The sequence below is a fragment of the Hetaerina americana genome, unplaced genomic scaffold (genome assembly GCF_022747635.1).
Source record: "Hetaerina americana unplaced genomic scaffold, ioHetAmer1.1.p SCAF_62, whole genome shotgun sequence".
Lineage (NCBI taxonomy): Eukaryota > Metazoa > Arthropoda > Insecta > Odonata > Calopterygidae > Hetaerina > Hetaerina americana.
Window position 1 is genome coordinate 1,687,964 of NW_027287228.1, and position 21,840 is coordinate 1,709,803.

General features: G+C 39.5%; 1 protein-coding gene across 6 annotated transcripts in view; it reads right to left on the minus strand.

Annotated features, from left to right (window-relative positions):
* Positions 1–21,840, minus strand: part of LOC139695698 (CB1 cannabinoid receptor-interacting protein 1-like) — a 288,521-nt gene that overhangs the window by 30,401 nt on the left and 236,280 nt on the right. For 4 of the 6 annotated variants that reach the window (XM_071594477.1, XM_071594476.1, XM_071594478.1 and 1 more), the window contains exons 2-3: positions 19,715–19,922; positions 5,721–5,881 (exon numbers count right to left, since the gene is read on the minus strand). In XM_071594477.1, coding sequence (XP_071450578.1) covers positions 5,721–5,881; positions 19,715–19,922 — 369 coding nt within the window. Of the gene's footprint in view, positions 1–4,921; positions 5,200–5,720; positions 5,882–19,714; positions 19,923–21,840 lie in introns of those variants that run through there. The other 2 variants (XM_071594479.1, XM_071594480.1) reach the window with 2 other exon arrangements.

The window sequence follows — 21,840 nt, forward strand, 5'->3', positions numbered from 1 at the left end:
AGTGGGATGTTGAAGACTGTGATAGAGGGGAGAATGTTAGGCAAACGAGGAAAGGGAAGGAACAGGATAGGGATGTTGGACGGGATGAAGGGAGGGAGAAAGTACTCAGAGCTGAAGAGGGACTGGATGGAGAATATGTTGCTGGATTGTGTTTTGTTGGGAGTGACAATGGAATTGCCCCTGTACAATTTGGTAGCTTTTGTCTATTAAAAACCTACCCTGCCTGGTACATTACCAATAACAATAATAAGCAGTGTTGAAATGGGCAATCTATGATCAATATTCAACTCTGCTAAACTAAAATGGATTGAAACTTAATACCTGTCACTTAGCCATGAATTTGAATAATAAAAATGAACATTATATAGTGGGGTGACTACTGATCAAATGTTTTGATTCAGGAAAGTGAAATATTCATTACTTCTGTCACACACAATCAGCACCTCCACTGCATTCATCCATACCTGCACCCTTTATATGAATTTCCTACTATTTTCTCCTGGATAAACACCAAGTGAAACGATTCTCTCTCTCTCTCTCTTAGTACATCCCATACATAGAGTTTGCATCTCTAACCTTCTATACCCCTCTGCTCCTTGATCCAGTCCTGATCTACGCTGCGAAGTCATCAAGTGAAAAGTGATTTAGTGTCAGTGCCCAGTGCTTTTCCCGTAGTTGTCTTAAATAGTGCCTCCCTTTTAAATAGTATTTTATATTCTTTTTCCCATTTGAATAATCATCCCGTAGTGCTGTGTTTAGAAGTAATTTAGTGAAAATTTATTTAGTGTCAGTGCCTCGTGCTTTTCCCATATCTCACTTAATAGTGCCTTCCTACCTACCTACAATTATAAACGAAATTAATGCAGATATAGCTGCTTTGTCACTATGGGGAATAAAAAATTTATTGAAAATAAACCCAATCAAAAGTCAGTCCATTATAATCGGATACCATAAACTACATTCTAAAATAAGTATTGATAAACTACCACCACAAAAATTGCAAGGACCTATCATACCATACCTAAAGACAGTAAATAATTTAGGCTTAACCATAAATGAAACATTATCTTGGACTGATCATGCAATTGCTATCTGCAGAAAAATTAACTCATCCCTGCATTCACTGAAAAGGTAAAAGCACATTGCTCCCCCCTCCTTAAAGATGCTTCTTTTTTGTCCTCTCTTCTCATTCCCCACTTTGATTACTGTGATGTAGTAGTATACCAAGACTTTTCAGGCGAACTGAAAACCAAACTCCAGAAGACCCATAATTCCTGTGTGCGGTCCATATGTGATCTTAGGAAGTACGATCATATTTCCGACTCATTTAATAGAATATCCTGGTTAAAGCTAGAAGGCCGCAGGCATTTACATATTCTTTCACTTATCTACGGAATACTTTCAAACCACACACCTAAATATCTATACAAAAATTTCCTCTTCATCAGCTCAATCCACAACAGAAATACTAGGGGTAATAATAAATTCTTGTCCCACACCATCGCACGGAAATCTATCACAAATCTTTCCATGTTACAGCATGCCGTCTGTGGAACTCTCTCCCAGATGACATAAAAAACTCTTCATCAACAACAACATTTAGAAGAGCACTTCACAAGTTCAATTTCCTCAGGTACTTAACTTAACCAGTGTACCCTCCCTCATTCCACTCAGCTGCTACACAGATCACTGTGTCTACTTTTTTTACCCTGCTTTTTTGTTTTTTCATCTCAAGTGGTAGGAGTTTGCATCATTATTTTTAGAAATATTACGCTTTTCATTACTCCGCATGTGTTGTCAATGTATTTAAATTTCTCCAATTATATTTCAGTAACTTAATAATATGTATACTATGTAAAAATGATTGTTACAATGTACACGTGTCTTTCCTCTAATTAATAGGGTTTTCGCAGGTTTTTCACACCCCCCTTCTCTTCGTGGGTGTTTTTCCTGCGTGGGTTTTTACTAGTTGAGCAATGCCACGCTCTCCCTAGCTTTTCCCACAAACCTCATTCTTTGCTTAGATTTTCCTCATTTTATCGTTCTCTATCTTCACTGTCATTTAATTTGAGTGTATGTAGGTGTATTCTTAATTTATATATGTATATGTATGTATGTATGGGTGTATATGTGCGTAATTATGTATGTATTTATGTATGTGTATGCATTCATGTATGTATGTTTATGTGTGTATGTGTATGTATGTGTGGATATGTATGTATATGTGTAGGTATGTGTATGAATATAGGTATGTATGTGTGTGTATGTGTATGTATGTGTATGTGTGTGTCTATATATATGTATATACTGTTTTCTTTTCGATGTGCAAATCTGTGTTAATGAATTGATGTCTGTTTATATGTATTTATGTGTACATATTAATGGAACTATAAGTTTAATGCCTAATATAATATGTATATGACGATGGGTTAAATGGAAGAAGGGACCATTTGGTCTCAATTTCGCCCAAATAAACACCGCTGTCTATCTATCTATCTATCTATCTATCTATGTCCCTACCTGTTACTGCACCCATTACCCTCATTATTCATCTGCATCGCTTACCTATACTCCCTGATTCATGTGTGTAGAGGGCTTTTAATTAGATGCCGTCTCTCCAATTCACTTCGATAGAAACCATTTTTACCCTATAGCGTACTTACTCCACTCAACTTTATCAGACTTTTTCCAAAAATTGTTTAAACCAACCAATTTTTGATTATCGTCTATTTAAATTCCTTTCTGTTCTTTAATTGTTTATCATTGCTTAAGGGTGCTGTGCATTTACCTCCTCTCCCCCAAACCCTCAGTGGTATTCTCCTCTGTTTTCCATCTTACTCTGTACTTTCACTCAAGTGTCTTATTACGTAAACGGAACATTAAAATATGCCTCTCCCTTGCAACATTTCAAAATAATGAAATACACACAGATTCTATCACAATAGCACAAGGGGCTGTCCATATACATATATTATGCCATGTCTAAAGGGACAGAGAAGGGTCCGGCTTAGGTGGGGAGGGGGTTAGCAGAGAATGAGGAAGCGCATGGAAATATTGCTCAATGGGCAATGTCAGCAGTAAGCAAAATTAATTACTGCAATGCATGGCAGGGGAAAGGGATGGAAATTGACCAAATAGTTTTAGAGTTGTAGAGCCGGAGGTGACTAGTACTTGGAAGGTATGGGGACTACTGGGAGTTTCAGGCGAGATATGACATTACAGATGAGATCAGGAAATACCAAGGAATATGCCGCACACAATGGGTGGATGACCACTTTTCACACGCTACCACTCATTTCAGTTCTCCCCGAGGCCTTCAAGTGCTGATGGAAGCTTGTGAAAGGAGTTCATGATATGTATTACTGTTAGGTTTAAATATGCTATTTTACTGCAAGCATTGAACTTCTACAGAAGTATATAGCCATGCATTTCTGGAGTTTCTTATGGTTTGATTCAGAAGGAGGAAGTTGATCTACTGCAGTGAAATTATTTTTCAATCTTTTCTTTTTTTGCAACTGTTTTATCTTCCCCCGAATTATAAATCACATCATTGGAGGAGTTTTTTGCGAAAGGCTCGCCTAAATTAACTCATTATGAACTCATATTTTTACTTTTAAATAGACTTAGAAAAATATATGTATGCAAATATTTGTAGCCATGTAAAGTTTCTACCATGCTCAAACACAAATAGTCAGAGTTGGCTAATGACTAAAAACTGCCATGCTGATTGCAGTAGTGTGATGAGGTAACTGTAAGATGATGTCACAGAATATAAGTGAAATCCCCCTGATGAGGCTGTCAAACTAAATCTAATTTTACCAAATACGTATCCCAGTTCACCATGTGGGTTGAGTGACATTTGTTGTTGCCAGAGGACTGGTCTTGATTTAACAAACCTCTTGAAATGAACAGACTCAAATCACATAGAACCGAATCTCGACATGTTTTCTGCAATTGGAATGAATATTTTCCATTGTGTATGCCTGCTATTTTTTATATTTAGGGTGGTTAATAAAGGGAACGTCTCTCGTGAAGGACTTGGTTAGATTTTTGAAAGGTTTGCATTTGTTCTGTTTCTGATGCACTACATGTATTTCATTTTGACTGAAGCTAATTCACTTTAAAATTTAAATGTGTGTTCATTTATTAGGTCATTCCCAATTTTCAAGAAAACAATTTGTGGGTAGGTACTTAAGCATCATTTATCATGATGCCGATTCTGTTTTTCTTCTGTTCCCTTTGCATCCATGGTAAGATCCCTCAATGCGCTCTTAAGCAATGCAGTCATTGACAATATCCAAAATCCACTTTGTCCCTCAAATATTCAAGGCCTCACCATGCACATCAAATTGGGCTTAATTACTAAGCATTACTTGTTTCTCTTGTTCTTTTGCCATTTAGTTGGGTATTCAGAAGAGAGGAAATGAACTTCAATCTACCAGAATGGGGAGAGTCCACAAAAGTAGACTTATTTTTTGGAAACTTGCACTTGGGGAAGCTTGCATTTTCAAATGTGTCATTTGATGTTGATTAGTGCTGTAAAGTACTTGGTATGCACTCACATACATTTCTGGATTAAACTCTGGTACAAGAATCATATGCCAGGCTAAGGAGGCATAAGAAATTTGCGTTAACGTAACACAACCAAGAATACCATCATAACACCTGCATCCAAAGAACTTTTGAAGTCACAAGCTAAGAGTAGGGGGGGGGGGCAGCATTCTAATTCATTATTTCACCCTTAAATCAAATTGACCGCTGATTGAGGGTGGAAATTTCTGTTTAATGTGATCGCCCAGGATTTTATCAAAATAGAAAAAGATGAAAATATTGATCATCAGCATCTTAAATCACCATTTTAAAATCTGCTCATTTTTGTTGGATCTTATTTACAGATCACATCCAGAAAAAAACACCCAGGTTTCATAAATTATAATTTATTTCAATTGAGAATAGTTATGTATTTCATACAAAGTTGATAAAAACAAAATTCCATGGTGAAGTCCCTAGATTCAATCTTGTTACACTTGTATCCAATGAGTTTTGATAAAGTAGCTTCCAGGGCCCTCGCGATGTAAAAATACCACTTGGCTTAACAATTTGAGAAGCGGAAAAGAGGTAGCTTCGTGTGTGTAATTTAAAAATTGGTCCAATAACTGCACCTACTTTTGATGAGTTATGACTCTTTCTGGATGGTACCTATTTAAAAATTAATTTGTTTAGTATTTGATCCTCACGCACATTGACCACATTTTTCATTTATAATCATTTTCAAAGTGTTTTTTGTAAGCATTTACTCGTTAATTAGATGACTATAAGTAATGAATCGGACATATTGCCCTCGAATAATGCCATAATAATTACTCCATCATTTGCCACCCTTATGGCTCATATCAGTAATGCCAAAAAGTGCATTGCATACTGTCACAGAGACTTAGCATTCTTTTGCTCTTAGATAATCTATATTTCTGAAACAGAGAGGCCTCATTCCTACTCAACAAAAGGATTTGCCTCTTAGGGGATGTATATATATATATATATATATATATATATATATATATATATATATATATATATATATATATATATATATATATATGTATATATATATATATGTATATTAATTTTGGAAGATATCAAGTTTTCTTTAATACATTTCTCCCTTTGAAACTAATTGGAATGTATCCAGCTTCTTCTGCGTCTCGTTCGAACTTGTATACCTGTACGTTTCCCTGTTCACCGTGACTGCCCTCTCCCCTCGCGCCGTACTGCAATCGAGTTCGATGCAATGAAGACGGTTACCCCACTCCGAGTGCTGCTGGTCATCGGCTCGGTAGACTTTAACTTGAAGGCACGTACTTACATCTCCTGCTTCCCGTACCTGAAAAACCAAACGAGCAGTGAGCAGTCAGGAATGCCAAGGGCACCGAGTTAAGTGTAATGATCTCAATCAAGTGCAGTGAAGCATGGGAAATGGAGCAAAACTCAATCGTCACTCCTCATTTTTCCTCTTGATTCATTTTCAAACCCACCCACAAATCCTTAAATCCTCATCCACTCTTATCTGTCTGAACGGTCATAAATTCAAAGAGTACATATTAGATAAAATAAGCTTTTTGGGAAACGACAGGAGGCGTGGTAAAGATATTCCCGTCATGGAAACTAGATCTTGGTGATTTTGACAAAAGGTTCTTCAGATGGCCAATGTCTTAGCCAAATAGATTTTAATGCAAGCAACTCTTCACGCAGACCTAAGCCTCCTTCAAATACATTAAATGTACTCATTATTACTTTAGTTGAATAAATTATTAACATGATTCATTACCTGATTGCAAGTACTTTGATTTTTTCAATGACATTTCAAAAGATATGTACATTCTGGTGAAAATGAAAGGAATTTGCAATTTTCCATGGTGTGTTACTCCTTCTATCGCCTTTTAATGCAAACACAGGCTCAGAATACTATCTCCTCTGCATCTGACGATGCACTGTGCTCACAGCAAAACACATCGTACGAAAGGAAATGGATTGACACCGTGGACAATTACAAACTCCATGTAGTTACATCACAAATTTCCACAGCATCCGGGTGTGTCTGCACACAGCCAGTCGGTATCTCTTCATATCCATCTTAATCACTGGTAGGGCACAGGCTACGCGGTATGCTGGCTTTCAAGGCAGTCCTTTCAGAAGGGATACTTGCTTTTTTAGAAGAGTGAAAGCAGGCCTTGGAGTATTACTGGGCTTTGGTTGCACTGGTAGCATGCATGCAAATAGGTGCTATAACTTTTTGCAGTAGGGTGCCTTAACTCTTTTGCTTTTAATGTTGCACTTGGCATAGATAATGCAAAGGCTGCTAAAGCCTTGCATCTCGCAAGAATTAATCAAAATCCTTGGGTGGCCAAAACCAAGAAAGATGGGTGGTATTAGTCATACAAGATTGGTCAATCAATAAATGGACATGACAGCAATACGTAGACATGTTACTGTTCATACTTGCAATGTGAGTGGTGTGGATGGAAACGAATGGGAGTAAGTGAATGAAATGAAGGCAAAACAAATCGATGTGTTAAACATTTGTGAAAATGAGCATAGTACAAAAGATACTAAGTTGTGGGAAAATTTGTGATAGTTGTAAAAGAGCTGTAATATTTATCTACATGTATATGCATCTCTACTGAAAGAGTCTGAGTATTATATGTCAACAGTGGTTGGGATGGTTTCAGATGAGGTGCCTCTGAGAAAGTGGGCTATTTGGTGCATGAATATCTGAGTGAATCAATGAGCAATACTGTTGTACTGGGTTGGGGTAGGTTCTTGATGGACAGTGGCACAACACACTGCTGTAGCCCCAGCTATCATGGCACAAAATACACTCAGACCCCATACCACATGTTGCAACAACCCAGTTTTCAACTCTGCATACTATCTACTGGACTTGATTTTTTCCAAGATGTCAATTCTTTCCCTCCATCCAGCTCTTTGCTCTCCCAGCCATCTCTCTCTCTATGGTGTCGCAGTCTTCAGTCTCAAATCGCCTCTCCTTCATCAACTTGTCTCGCCTTCTTGATTCCTACTTGGGGTGCTTCGTGGAGAGCACTTTGAGTGAGTATGCCTTCCATCAGATGGGACGTTAAACAGTGGACCCCTTGGCACCTTTCGTCAAGAGTAGGCTAATGCCGATTGCCAGTTTCTTTCCTCCTTTCCTTTCCCATCCATCCTTAATAGCGCAAATGACCTCAGCTGCCAGTCGCCTCCCCGTAAATACTACTACAATTTCAACGACCAAATTTACACACCATACAAAACAATGCCCCATATTAACTATAGGTTTCACTAGTCTTTTCTTAATAGCTATCTCAACCAGCCTGTCATCACCTCCTGCCTCTTTTTAAATGCTTCTTTACATAATGCAACTGTTCTTTTAATCTATCATATACTGCTTTGCCCACTCTATTGCAAAATAGGTGAACTGTTCCACCTGCTTTAGTTTATGTACCACATATTTAATGTTTGTCTCTGCCTTCCTATTTCTTGAGAATGTCGTTAGGAGTGTCTTTGTTTTCTTTTGATTGAAGTCTTTAATAAGCCTTTAAGGAGTAAGATTGTAAGCCTTTGGCAGACTGGATGGGAAAAGCTTTATCTTCACATATATAACCAATTTGAAGAGTTCCCTGCCTACTTTTGCTTCAGCCTCCAACCAGACCTTTCAATGCCTCTCTTTCCAATTCTGCAGTATATATGTATTGAAATGTAAAATGGACAATGGCCATCCCCCCTCTCATTCTCCCCTGCATATTGCTGCACATCCTGACTCTCCACCCGCTATCTGCACCCGTGCTTCTTGAGACAATTGGATTCCAAATGTCTTCCTATCTCTCCAGTCTACGTACTCTTATTTTATACAAAATGTTCATTCATTCTCTTCATTTCACAATTCCACATTTAAATGGGATTCTTTGTCCACAGTATATGTTTGAACTTATTCATCTGTATATAAGACAGAGGGGTGACTATATGATCATTATTCATTTCACTGCGTTTGATGTAAAATTAAAAGAACCAAGGGAGGACATGAGGATGAGGAGAGGGTGGTGAATGTGAGGCAGGTCTCTCCGTTTAGCCCTTTCAAAGGACGATTCAGGGAGAAAGTGGGTAGCAAGCAACATCAGAGTGCAAAGACAACTCATAGCAAAGGCCAGAATTCTTTAAGACAGAAAAATGAAGAATAATAGTGGACTGTACCCAAGTTAGGTGGAATGGGATATCCCATTCCACCTAATATAATCCCACGGAATTAGATAAATATATATATAAAATTATATATATATATATATATATATATATATATATATATATATATAATAAATTGGACAGCAACAAACAATAAAGAAACACATAAAAAGATCACTCACACGTTACTTCTTGATCATTTCGATGGAATTCTATTCCGTCTTCATCGGAAGATATAGAAGTTGACTTCTATGATCTTTCGATATCCGATGTCGATTCTATCTTCCAATGAAGACGGAGCAGAGTTTAGTCGAAACGATCAAGAAATAACGTGTGAGTAATCTTTTTATGTGTTTCTATATTGTTTGTTGCCATCCAAGTTTGTTATTCAACACTTCCGTGATACGTCGACGAAATCATCTATATATATATGTATATATATATATATATATATATATATATATATATATATATATATATATATATATATATATATATATATATATATATTTATTTATTTATTTATTTGTTAGGTAATCTACCGGATAAGGTAGGTTTTTGGATGGACAAAATTACTAATTAAATAATTTATGACCCCTAGCAGAACACAGCATCCTACTTTACAGCAGGTCCCTGTTCATCTCTGAGTAATTTCTTCCTCCCTTCATCCCGTCCAACATCCCTATCCTGTTCCTTCCCTTTCCTCGTTTGCCTAACATTCTCCCCTCAATTACAGTCTTCAACATCCCACTGTCGGTCAACACCCCCTTCATCCACTTTTCCTGCCTCCATAGGATTTCTCCCAACAAACTCCTCTCTTCACCCACCATACCAAGTACTTCCTCATTTGTTTTCTTCTCTGTCCATTTCACCTTCTCCATTCTTCTCCACACCCACATTTCAAAAGCCTCCAGTCTACGTCTATCCTCCTGCTTCAATGACCACGTTCAACGTCCGCACCGTACATAGCTACTCTTCATATCAGAGTTTTTACGAGCCTTTTCTTAACATCCTTACTCAACGTCCCTGTCATCAACTCCCTCCTCCTTGTGAAAGCCTCTTTGCCTAGCGCAATTCTTCCCCTTAAGTCCCTACTACATTGACCGCGTTGGTCCAAATAACACTTCCCAGATACGTAAACTGTTCTCCCTCCTCCGGTTTTTGCCCTCCTATTTTAATGTCTAGTTTAGCCTTTTTCTATCTAGAAAATCGCATAAGCTTTGTTTTATTAATATTGATTCTCATCCCATACCTGTCGCACTGAATTTCCAATTCACTAAGCAATGATTGCAGCCCCTTGGCTGACTGACAAACTAAAGCTTGGTCATCAGCAAACCTAACTGATTTTACGAATTCCCCGCCCACTTTCATTCCTACCTCCAGTTCTTCCCCTGCCTCTTTAATCATTTCCTCCACATACAGGCTGAACAGTAACGGTGATAATGGGCAACCCTGCCTTACACCTCTTCCTAACACTGCCCGTCCGTACTCCCCGTTTCCCACCCCCACTTGAGTGGTCTGAGATATGTACAGGTTGCGGATTAGCATCCTTTCCCTCCAATCTATTCCCATTTTCTTCAGTAAATTCATTAGCTTTTCCCAATTCACTCTATCAAACGCTTTTTCGAAATCTACAAAACAGGCAAATACCTCCTGGTTGTATTCTATATTCCTCTCGATTAATAATCTCATTACTGCAATGGCATCACGCGTACCTCTCCCCTTCCTAAAGCCAAACTGATCATCCCCTAAGTAATCAATTGCCCTACTCTCTATCCTTTTGTTTATGATCCTTAGAACAACATTAGCATGGGATATCAAACTTACCTGTAGTCCTCACCTGATGTAGCCTTTACCTTTTTAGGAATAGGAACTAAAAATGATCTCACAAAGTCTTGCGGCCAGATTCCTTCCTCATAGATACTGCGAATATTATATATATGGGGGCCAGTTCCTTTCCCTGTGCTGGTTATGGTTTCCCTGGAAGATCTGGTGCCCAAAAAATCACAGAGCTTGGGTGGAGCTCTAGTTGCCTGGAGACTTGTGAGGAAATCGAACCCTGGTCCACCGGTCAGTAGTCGAGCGATATACCACCTGGACTACCACAACGGATATATTTTGAAGGAAAGTCTCATTCATGTGAACAATAATGTAAACGGAGAAGCAAGATAGCACTGGCAAACGAAAACAGAGAGAAACACATGCAAATCAAACCCACATGTTTTGCGAATATTTGTTAGCGACACTTGATTTCTCTAGGGAAAGAAGGAACTCAGGAGAAGGTATTGAGACGAATTGACGAGGATACTGGATGGAAGGGGAAAGGGGGAAAGGTTTGGGGGGAAGAGTTAGTATGGGAAGGTTTGGAAGTGTGGGATTAATGTGGAAGGTTTTGGGATGAAAATATCTGGAGATTGGGTTACTTAGTCGGATATTGATTTCTGGCTCATTCCAGGATGCGAGGAGGCAGATATATGTTTCTCTTTTATTTCTTGCCATTCCGTTTGAGGAGCCAGATATAAGCCTGTTCTATTACTTTGAGCTTGAGTGCAGGGATGGAAAGTTCAAAACAATAGAACAGGCTTATATCTGGCTCCTTGATTCCCGGATTGAGCTTGGGATCAATATCAGACGCCAATATCAGGCATCAATTAACCCCAATCTCCAGGGATTGTCATCCCCCCGCTCCTAAAGCCTTTCATATCAATCCCAGACTTCCACAAATTTCCCTCCCAACCCTTTCCCTTCCTAACCTTTTCCCACCTTTCTCTTCCATTCAGTATACTCGTCCTCCCGTCCCCTTCTCTTGTAATCTTCTCCTCAGTTCCTTCTTTCCCCAGAGGATGGCGGTTTGGCCACCGTGAATTCCAAATGCGTGTGAGTTTCATTTGTGTGTGCTTCTTTAGGTCTTGGTTCACTGCGTGTCCTAATGTCTGGTGGTCTACCACCTCCCGTTACACGCCCTTGCGGCGTCCTACAGGATATTGTGTAGATGTGAAGCTACCAGGTTATATGCGACTCGGAGTAACTGTATTGTGTTTGGAATAAACGGTTTTCAGTGAAGCAGTCGTCGAATGCTCTAGGTTCGGAGGCTGATTTGGTACAGCTCTGTTAGATATCGCGCCAACCTTTTCCATCCCCTATGCGATATAAAGCTCCTTTCGTCTTGGTGTCGCCTTGGCACTGCAAGGAAGAATTCTTCAAGTATGCATGCATTCAACCCCCCTCTATTGCGTCCAACATCCTACTCCTGGTCCTTCCTCGCTTTCCTATGCCTCTATGACTGATATTCCTCCCCTCTATCTCAATCTTCAACATCCCATCGCCAATCAAAACTCTCTACATCCATCTTTCCCTTGCCTCCTTGGTGTTTTCCCCAACAATCTCCTCTCCTCCCCTTTCACTACACCTAACGCTTACTTGTTTGATTTCCTATCTGCTCACTTCATTTTCTCCATCCTTCCTCATCCACACATTTCAAAAGCCTGCCGTCTGCATGGTTTGCATAAAATGTATCGCGAATATTTTCGGAAAAATAGATTTAATTCAGATATTGCTGCAATTTTTCAAAATCCTTCAAAGTGAACCTTTAAGGGTGTTGGGGAATCGTCGCAATGCCGTTTCAGAAGGTCTACGCAAGTAGACAATCGACTTTGCTTTCTTGGCCTTCCGTCCAAAGACCTTCGGGAGGACGAGTTTAGCGCAGATCTTTCGAATCGACAAATTTTCAGTGATTCAATGGCGTGTGAACTGTCTCATCTTACCAATGCCAATAATACGATATCTGCGACGATTATGGACACACTTAACAACCGACACGGTCTGAATTCAGTACTTCACACGCAATGCAGGTCATGGAAAAATTGCTACGGCTACTCTTCCTACAGAATTAGTATGTGTAGTTTTCGGTACAAGTTAAACTAACCAAATGAACACGTTTGTATGTTTAATGATGGAAATGACGCAGGAACGTCGAAGCTCGTTTTAAATTGCAATAAAAAGTATAGTGGAGAAGTGTATATCTAAGTTATAATATGCCATAATAATTTTCCACAAATTTAGAGCCCACTACGGTGAGCCAGAATAGGGTTACCCTATCCAAAAAAACATCACATATTGAAGTTAAATATTTGAAAATAATTCTAACTTTAATTTTTTAATACGATTAAAACTTCTAAATTTCCTCTTAATTACTTTGTGTTCATGCATTTTTATATTAGTTAAAATGGCATTGACTACTGAAGAGAAAATAAACAACTCCTACATAAAATAGGCACTAGAAACATGTTTTTCACATTCTGTTCTACGTTCTATCGCACTTATCACCACTGATATTATTTTCCTTGCGAATATAGTACATTTTTCAAAGCGCACTCTTTTCCTTGAGTTGATTTTGATAAAGTGACTTTGTAAGTATTAAGCTATAAGTATATTACGGAGCATTACAGAAATCATTCAGAGCTCATTTATTACTACGCTTCATGACATTCATCAATTATCATGAGGTTTCTAATTACTTTAGCGAAAAATAAGTTCAAGAACGGTTCAAAAAATATTTCATTGCATTGAATGCACCATTCCGACGACGACTGCAGCAGAATTCATTAAAACTATGTGTCGTACACTTGAACTGGCTTAAAAAAGAGCGAAATCGCGCGCAGGTCATCGGAATTCGTCCAAGGAGTTAACGACACAGGCAGCAGCGGCGTGGACACAATTGTTGAAAGATTTGGAGCGGGATCCCCTCGAAAGACGAAGATCCACTTTTGGACCGAATATTTTACATGCATTTGAGACCGTTGAGTTTTCCGAAGACGTTAAGCACATTTAAATAATCCCTAATTACTATGGAAGGCATGATCATTCACTCATGATAGGAATTATTGGCAGTAGAACGGGCATGTTTGAGATATCGTTTGACTTCAAGCAGTTGGAGGCGGTAACAGCTGCCGCTCACATCCACAAGGGATTAATAGAATTATCATTGCGCATGTGTGGGTGTATATGTATTTGTGTGTGTGTGTGTGTGTGCGCGTGTATATATATTCCTGATGCATAGTTGCATTTGATTCTAGTAAAAAGGTAAAAAGATCAACGAAAACACATCTCACTTTGATATTTCGATGGCCCCTGCCACCTGCGTACATCAGGGTACAAGGAGTCACTGAGGGGAAAGTAAGAAAGCGAATGGATTCCGGAGGGGGGGGGTAGGGTTAAATAGAGGGGAATGTGATTGGTTGTTGAGAGGATGGTGTCAGCTGATCGGAACAATTTAGCCCCTACCCTTCCTTTCTTCCCATCAGTGACTCTTGTACCCTGATGAATGTGGCTGAAACCACCAATACAGGGTGCAGCACTCAAATCCGGACAAATTTCAATTTGACTTCCCCGCCATATCGTAGTTCCACTGGAGGTCGCGATTGGCGTTCTTGAAAGCTTAAAGCATCTAGCAAACAGTCAAAACCTCAAAATGGCCAAGATGTTAGGTAAAAGTGCGGAGTACAATCGAAGAGCCGCTATTATCGAAAGTGTTGTCGCGCTGGGCGTTATATTTCGAAATAGTTCGATTCTTCTTTTGGTGTAGCCCACAGATCTACTGTGCCATACGAATTTGCGGCTGAGTGCCATGACTCGAACAAGTCTACCGGGGGAAGGTTCCGCTAACCCGGCGAGGAAATCTCCTTCGAGGAAAAGCCTGCTTGTCCGGATTTAAGCGCCGCATCCTGCATATCGTAGTGAGTAATGTTTGTCTTAATCTTTTTATTTTTTTGCTATTATTAATTGATAGTTTGCGTCGAGAGTAACTGAACGCCATAAAGGTGCTATCTATGTAACATGTGTGTTTCCATCGCGAGAAGATCACTTTTGCGATACGACCAGTTGGCTCGCCTTGATCGGAGGGAGGGCGGGACGAAGGCGCCATTAGGGCCCGAAGAACATTCCCTTCAAAAATTTAATTCCCATTTACCAATTCTCTCGCTTTGCATTGAGACCAATAATTCTAATTTTTGAACCCAAAAAAACAGGCGAAATTTCAGCCCTGAACACTTCAGTTATCGAGATCATCTCGATTTTTGTCGGGCCAATTTATTGAATTCCATATCCCGCCTCGAGGCCATTCCATTTCATTCTGCACCGAATGCCAACCGTCTCCCGTCCTCTCCATCCTCCCTTCAATCAAAGGAGTCGCCTACCACTGCTTCCTCTCAACCCTTCAGCCTCCCTCATATCCTCCTCTCTTTGCGAAGCTCATCCCGCATCAGAACTCTTTATCTCCACATCGCCTGTTTTCTCAACATCGCATAAAAAATACCCGTACTAATACGTGGACCTTCGAATGTCTTTTTAGTATACTAATGAAATAACTCAATACGACATTGAATTACCACGCGGGATGTTATTATTTTGACAAAATATAAATTTGCTCTTTCCTCTACGTGGACATTTAATATTTCCTTTGCCATTGGTTTCGGTGCCAGGTTTTATTCTTATGTACCGTTCGCTGGGTTCCCGTGGGGAGCCCTGCGGTCGACAGCCTGGGTTGCTCCGTCCCGAATGCGCAATCATAAATGGGCGACTGTGTGCCCCCACCTCGGCGGTCGACGTAGGGCCCCGAGGGGCGGCGTCCTCCCGTGCCTGGCACGCGGGGGTCCCAGGGGGCGCCGCGGCGGAGGGGGGCCGTTCGCGGGTGGAGACAGAGGAGGAAAAATGGGACACAGTCCGCGGAAGACTTTAACGACGGCTGTGAGTAACTGGGAACTAAGTCCTGCTGGTTAATAAATCATCTCCAAGCAGTCTGACACGTAGTAATAAGGAAAACGTCGGAGGGGTTAGACGATATACGAGTATCAGCGAGGGGAACTTTCGAATGGGTACGTCGTGGGTCTCCGAAGGCTTCTTTAACGATCATCGGAGCATAGAAATGCGTTTGTTCTTTCACAAAATCGGCTCCAAGTATGTGCGGGTTTTTGCTCGCAGATTGAAATTTATTATATATATATATATATATATATATATATATATATATATATATATATATATATATATATGTATTTATAATGTATATATTATATATGTAACCATAAACACAGTAATCAACCCGAAGGTCGGTTTGGTAGGTGATGGTAGAGTTCATCCAGTACTAAGGCCGACGGCGTGTGAAGTTCACACATCAGGGTAGGGGGGCCAGTTCCTTTCCCTGTGCCGGTTATGGTTTCCCAGGAAGACCTTGGTACCCGAAAAATCACTTTAGCTTGGGTGGAGCTGCAGGTGCCCAGAGTGCTTGCCCGGTAATTGAACCCGGGACCCTCCGGTCAGTAGTCCAACGCAACGTGTATATATATATATATATATGTATATATATATATATATATACTCATCTATATAGAAACAGATATAAGGAATAGGGATAGGAACACACATAAAGGACGAACACAATAGAGGTGGGGAAGGCGGAATCGAACGAATCACAAGAGTAAAAAATTTCCTTGACCGGGACTCGAACACCGGATCTTTCCACTTGCCGGGCGGATGCTCTTAACCCGCCCGGCAAGTGGAAAGATCCGGTGTTCGAGTCCCGGTCAAGGAAATTTTTTACTCTTGTGATTCGTTCGATTCCGCCTTCCCCACCTCTATTGTGTTCGTCCTTTATGTGTGTTCCTATCCCTATTCCTTATATCTGTTTCTATATAGATGAGTATTTATTCGCCGTTTGGCGGGATTTCGTGTTTGAATGTGTATATATATATATATATATATATATATATATATATATATATATATATATATATATATATATATATATATATATAGTACAATACACAGTAACACATAATATAGAAACACAAAAAAAGAGAACACTCACACGTATTTTCTTGATATTTCGACGGACACAATCCGTCTTCCTCTGAAGATATAGAAGTAATGATAATCATTACTTCTACATCTTCAGAGGAAGACGGATTGTGTCCGTCGAAATATCAAGAAAATACGTGTGAGTGTTCTCTTTTTTTGTGTTTCTATATTATGTGTTACTGTGTATTGTACTATTCGGCACTTCCGTGTTACGTCTATGAAAGCATATATATATATATATATATATATATATATATATATATATATATATAGATATATATATAGATATATAGATATATATAGATATATATATATATATATATATATATATATATATATATATATATATATATATAGAGAGAGAGAGAGAGAGAGTGAGAAAACGAGGAAGTACTTGGTATGGTGGGCGAAGAGAGGGGTATGTTGGGAGAAATCCTATGGAGGCAGGAAAAATGGATGAAGGGGATATTGACTGGCAGTGGGATGTTGAAGACTGTAATTGAGGGGAGAATGTTAGGCAAACGAGGAAAGGGAAGGAACAGGATAGGGATGTTGGGCGGGATGAAGGGAGGAAGGAAGTACTCAGAACTGAAGAGGGATCTGATGTAAAGTAGGATGTTTTGTTTTGCAAGGGGCCACAAATTATTTAATTAGTAATTTTGTCCATCCAAAAACCTACCTTAACCGGTAGATTACCTAATAATAATAATAATAATAATATATATATATATATATATATATATATATATATATATATATATATATATATATATATATATATATATATATATATATATATATACATATGTATGCATGAAGTTTGATAAAAATATCACAAGAACACAGGATACTCACATGCATGTATCTAATTGACGTTTCGACGACACGGCTGTCATAGTACATATATATATATTTATTTATATGGGTCGCGGTAGTCCAGTGGGTAGAGCGTTGGACTACTGACCGGAGGGTCCCGGGTTCGATCCCCAGGCAAGGCACTCTGGGCACCTGTAGCTCCACCCAAGCTAAAAGTGATTTTTCGGGTACCAGGTCTTCCTGGGAAACCATAACCGGCACAGGGAAAGGAACTGGCCCCCCTATTAGTGTGATGTGTGAATTTCACATGGCGTATAGGGCTTAGTACTGGGTGATCTCTACCATCACCTACCAAACCGACCTTCGGGTTGATTACTGTGTTTATGGCTTTATATTGATATACTACGCAATCCGAACCCACTTCACGATGAAGCACTTTAAACAGAAGGAGCATTAGTTAGATATTCCAGGGATGATGGTTATTGTTAATTGCTTTGCAGAGCCTATCTACATGATAGCCTGCGGGTCACCATCAAGGTGTGTGGCGGGGGGTGCATCCACACGTCGTACGCGAGGAGTTTTACGGTCGCGTTCCGTAAATGTCAGTCACTGGCCGTCACAAAACGAAACTTGTTGAAACTTGAGGCAAATAAAAATATACGCGTGTCAAACTCATGTAGAATGGACCACCGGCGTCAAAGGACCGTTACGGAAGGTACCATGCAATTGGAGAAGAAAACTTAACCGTAAAAAATATTTCTAATAATATATTTATTGAGACTAAAGCGAATATCGACTACGTTAAGCAAAAAATTGCGGCATATTTTAAAACAGTTAATAGACATTAGGATAGGCGATTTTCCAAACTACATAAAAGAGAAAGAATGAACCAAAAAAAGGAAATATTATCTGTAATACATAATGATTATACTTATTGTTTATTCGATGGCTCTCATCCTGTACGGAAAGACGGCATTTTAAACCTAAGAGTGAGCTTTTAAAAAAGTTCAGCAAGTTTTCAGGGCTATGTCTCAAATTTACTTCTCAGGAACAAAATATGGAAATCACGAGATCATCGATAGATATGACGTCATTCACCTTTTCAACGAAGCGCTTAGATAATCAGCGATTCCGATTGTTAAGCAAAATGTTAAAATACGACTGCATGTTAAAGACAATTTAATTCAAAATTTTAAGACCATCAATGCGATTTTTTCTACTCCTTAAATTTAAAATAGTGCGTACCATATTAGCTGGCAATCGAAAGTTATATGATTTATTTTTGTTTAAATTATAAAATTAAGGAGGCTGACGGAAGAAAATTCATTGAAGAGTAACAAATTACCAATTTTAATCTGGATCATAAGCATTGAGATGATTTTTAGAACGCTGATTTGTTGATCTGAATCGGATGCCGAACGCTATTCGAGTCGCTGACCTAAGTTCAATTTATCCTTGAATTGGTTCAAATTTGTGCTTTCAAAATACGTGCAGCAATTAACGGCAATTTTTCACAGAGCACAGAGCACTCGTAGGCTTTCACACAAAAAACATATACGAAAAATTTTAGCTCTGCTTTGGGACCTTTTGCACGCAATGAATCGCTGTAAAAAAATTACTATCCATTAGAAATTTAAATATCTATGTTATTTGATGCACGTGTATGCATAGGAGTGGAGGAAATGAGTTGGTCAGAGAGGAAGGCCGCGGTCGAAGTTGTGAATATGATGGATACAATTCGTAAAAAATTGCAGATGCAGTGAGTGTTTTTTGGAAAAATCGAGAAGAATGTTACGATGCCGAAGGCCTTGATAGTTAAGAGATGGATTTTGGGGTAAGGAGATGGAAAGAGAACATTCCTTTTAGAAAGCAGGTAGGAAAATAGGAAGGATTCAAGGAAACAATAAAGAGGATAGAGTTTTCGCGACACGCAGATGATATATAGTTGTTACCGTGAGCCTGTCCAAGTTTGTCAGAGTTTAAATTTAAACAGTCGGAATACCCTGATTGAATTCATGTTAGTATTCCATGCAATTAGAGCCTTTAACATTTACTCACCGAGCATGTACTATTCTATATTATTTCTCAATGATTTGAAAACTAGCTGATAATGGCTGGTGTACTCATTGAGTCGGGAGGGGCATGGTTGGTGTACTCATTGAAGGGGCACTCGTGGCCAGGGAGGCTTCCTATTGGAGGTCCGAGGCATGGATATGGATCTTTTGGACATTGAACGCGGTACACTACAGCGAAGGAATATTCCACGGGGGAAAGAAGCATTCAGAAACGGCACATCACACAGGGCACCAACCGCCGTCGCTCCGTCAGGGCCGGCAGGGGTCCCCGTTTTCAACGGCCGGCCCTCTCGACCCACCCGCATTTGGATGTGCAGGTCCTCCCTCTGGCCCTTCCCGGAAGGGGCCATGCCCTTGGTGCTGTAGTGACCCGAGTAGGCGCTGGCGGTGCCGTCCCTCGTCCGTTCCCGCGCCAGCGTGTCCTGACCGCCAATCGCCAGGCTCCTGGGGGGGGGGGAGGGAGAGAGAGAAAACTTTGATGAGTGCGGAGCGTGGACAAGAAGTAGATCGATTTCACGTGCCAACACCACTGACGTGCAAATATTCAGCCATGAACAGTCTATTGAGATGGTCGGGTCCATCCTTCGACGCTTGCTCATTCATATGTTCGGAATTGGACGATAAGTTGACATCCAAAGGCTCAAATGACACAACAGAAAAGACGCAGAAGGACAAGAAAGTTGAATGATTTTTGACCCTAGTCGATCGTGGTGAGTGAAAGAATCAGTCCATAGTGGAGGAAACTAGATTTTGACGAGTTGCAGGTCACATTTGGGAGTCCGGCGAGTCGAGGGTGGGATCCACGGGGGAGGAGAAAACACTTATTCCGGAATTGTAAAAAACAATTTGGAGGATATCCACGTTATCTTCCGAAGCAATTTGCGACGTGGAGAGTGTAACTTTGACGGGAATGCTTGAAGAATTACATGCGTTACGTAGGTTTGGAAACCTCTTGCTTCGCGAAAAGGGCAGATCAGACTTGTAAACCCTAATCAGAGAGTCACAGGACATCTGAGTTCTCTTGCGACACCCATTATTACATTATGAATAAAGACATTTGTCTGTAAATTTAAATGTTTTTTGTGGTGTGCTATTATATATATATATATATATATATATATATATATATACATACAAACATACATATTATTATTATTATTAGGCAATCTACCGGTTAAGGTAGGTTTTTGGATGGACATAATTACTAATTAAATAATTTGTGGTCCCTTGCATTACAAAACATCCTACTTTACATCAGATCCCTCTTCAGTTATATATATATATATATATATATATATATATATATATATATATATATATATATACATACACACACACCATATATGGAAGTCTCACGGATGTGAACAATGCTGTATATCAAGATAGCACTAGAAAGCAGAAACAAACAAAATTAAAAGAACCGAATAGTTGGTGAGCTTCTTTCCCTTTGTTTGTGTTTTGGTCACTAGTGCTAACAGCATATACATTATATCTATACATATAAATCAAAGTCGTAAATTGGGTTAGTTACAACATTTATAACTCGAGAACGGCTGACCCGATTTCAATTATTTTTTCCATACGACTCATTCCAGAATAACAGATTAACCATAAAAATATCGTAAATGTATCGAATCATAAAATACCGTATCGTATTGCCGATTTTAACGATATATTTCTTTTTTTGGATTAATCTCAACCCAGAATAGCAGAAAAACCATTAAACATCGAAGACGTATCGTATTGAGATATCATATCGTAAAATATCGTCGATTTTAAAGTGTTTGGGTTTTTGAATTCGCCTCAGCCCAGAATTGCAGTATCGTTAAAGTATCGTATCGTATCGCTTCATCGTAGAAATTTCAACGTCGGAAGCAAGGTGACGTGCTTCCCGGTCGTCCGGATGTGCGTTCTACTGATGCTCTTCGCCATATTCATACAGTTCACCCAATGAATGATGAACGCTTCTATTTGCGGTTGTTTGTACTGGTGAGTGTTCGTACTGGCCAACATCGTTCGAATCACTACGAACTGTGAATGGTGTAGTGTGCCCAACATTTCGTGCTCCATGTCAAGAGCTCAATTTGCTTGAAAACGAAGAATCGTTTGGGACACGTCAATGGCTGAAGCAACTATTTCTGCGTCTCCAATACGCACATTATTTGCTATCATCCAATCGACATGCTTCCCATCCAATCCACGTGACCTGTGGAACAAATACAAGGATAGCATGTAAGAAGACATTTTACATTGTATTCGTGTAATTTCAAGAAATCTCGATACTGAGGTAAATGAGGAGATGCATAACCAGGCTTTGCTGTTGATTGAAGACATGGGTTACCTCATGTGCGGCAGTTTATGC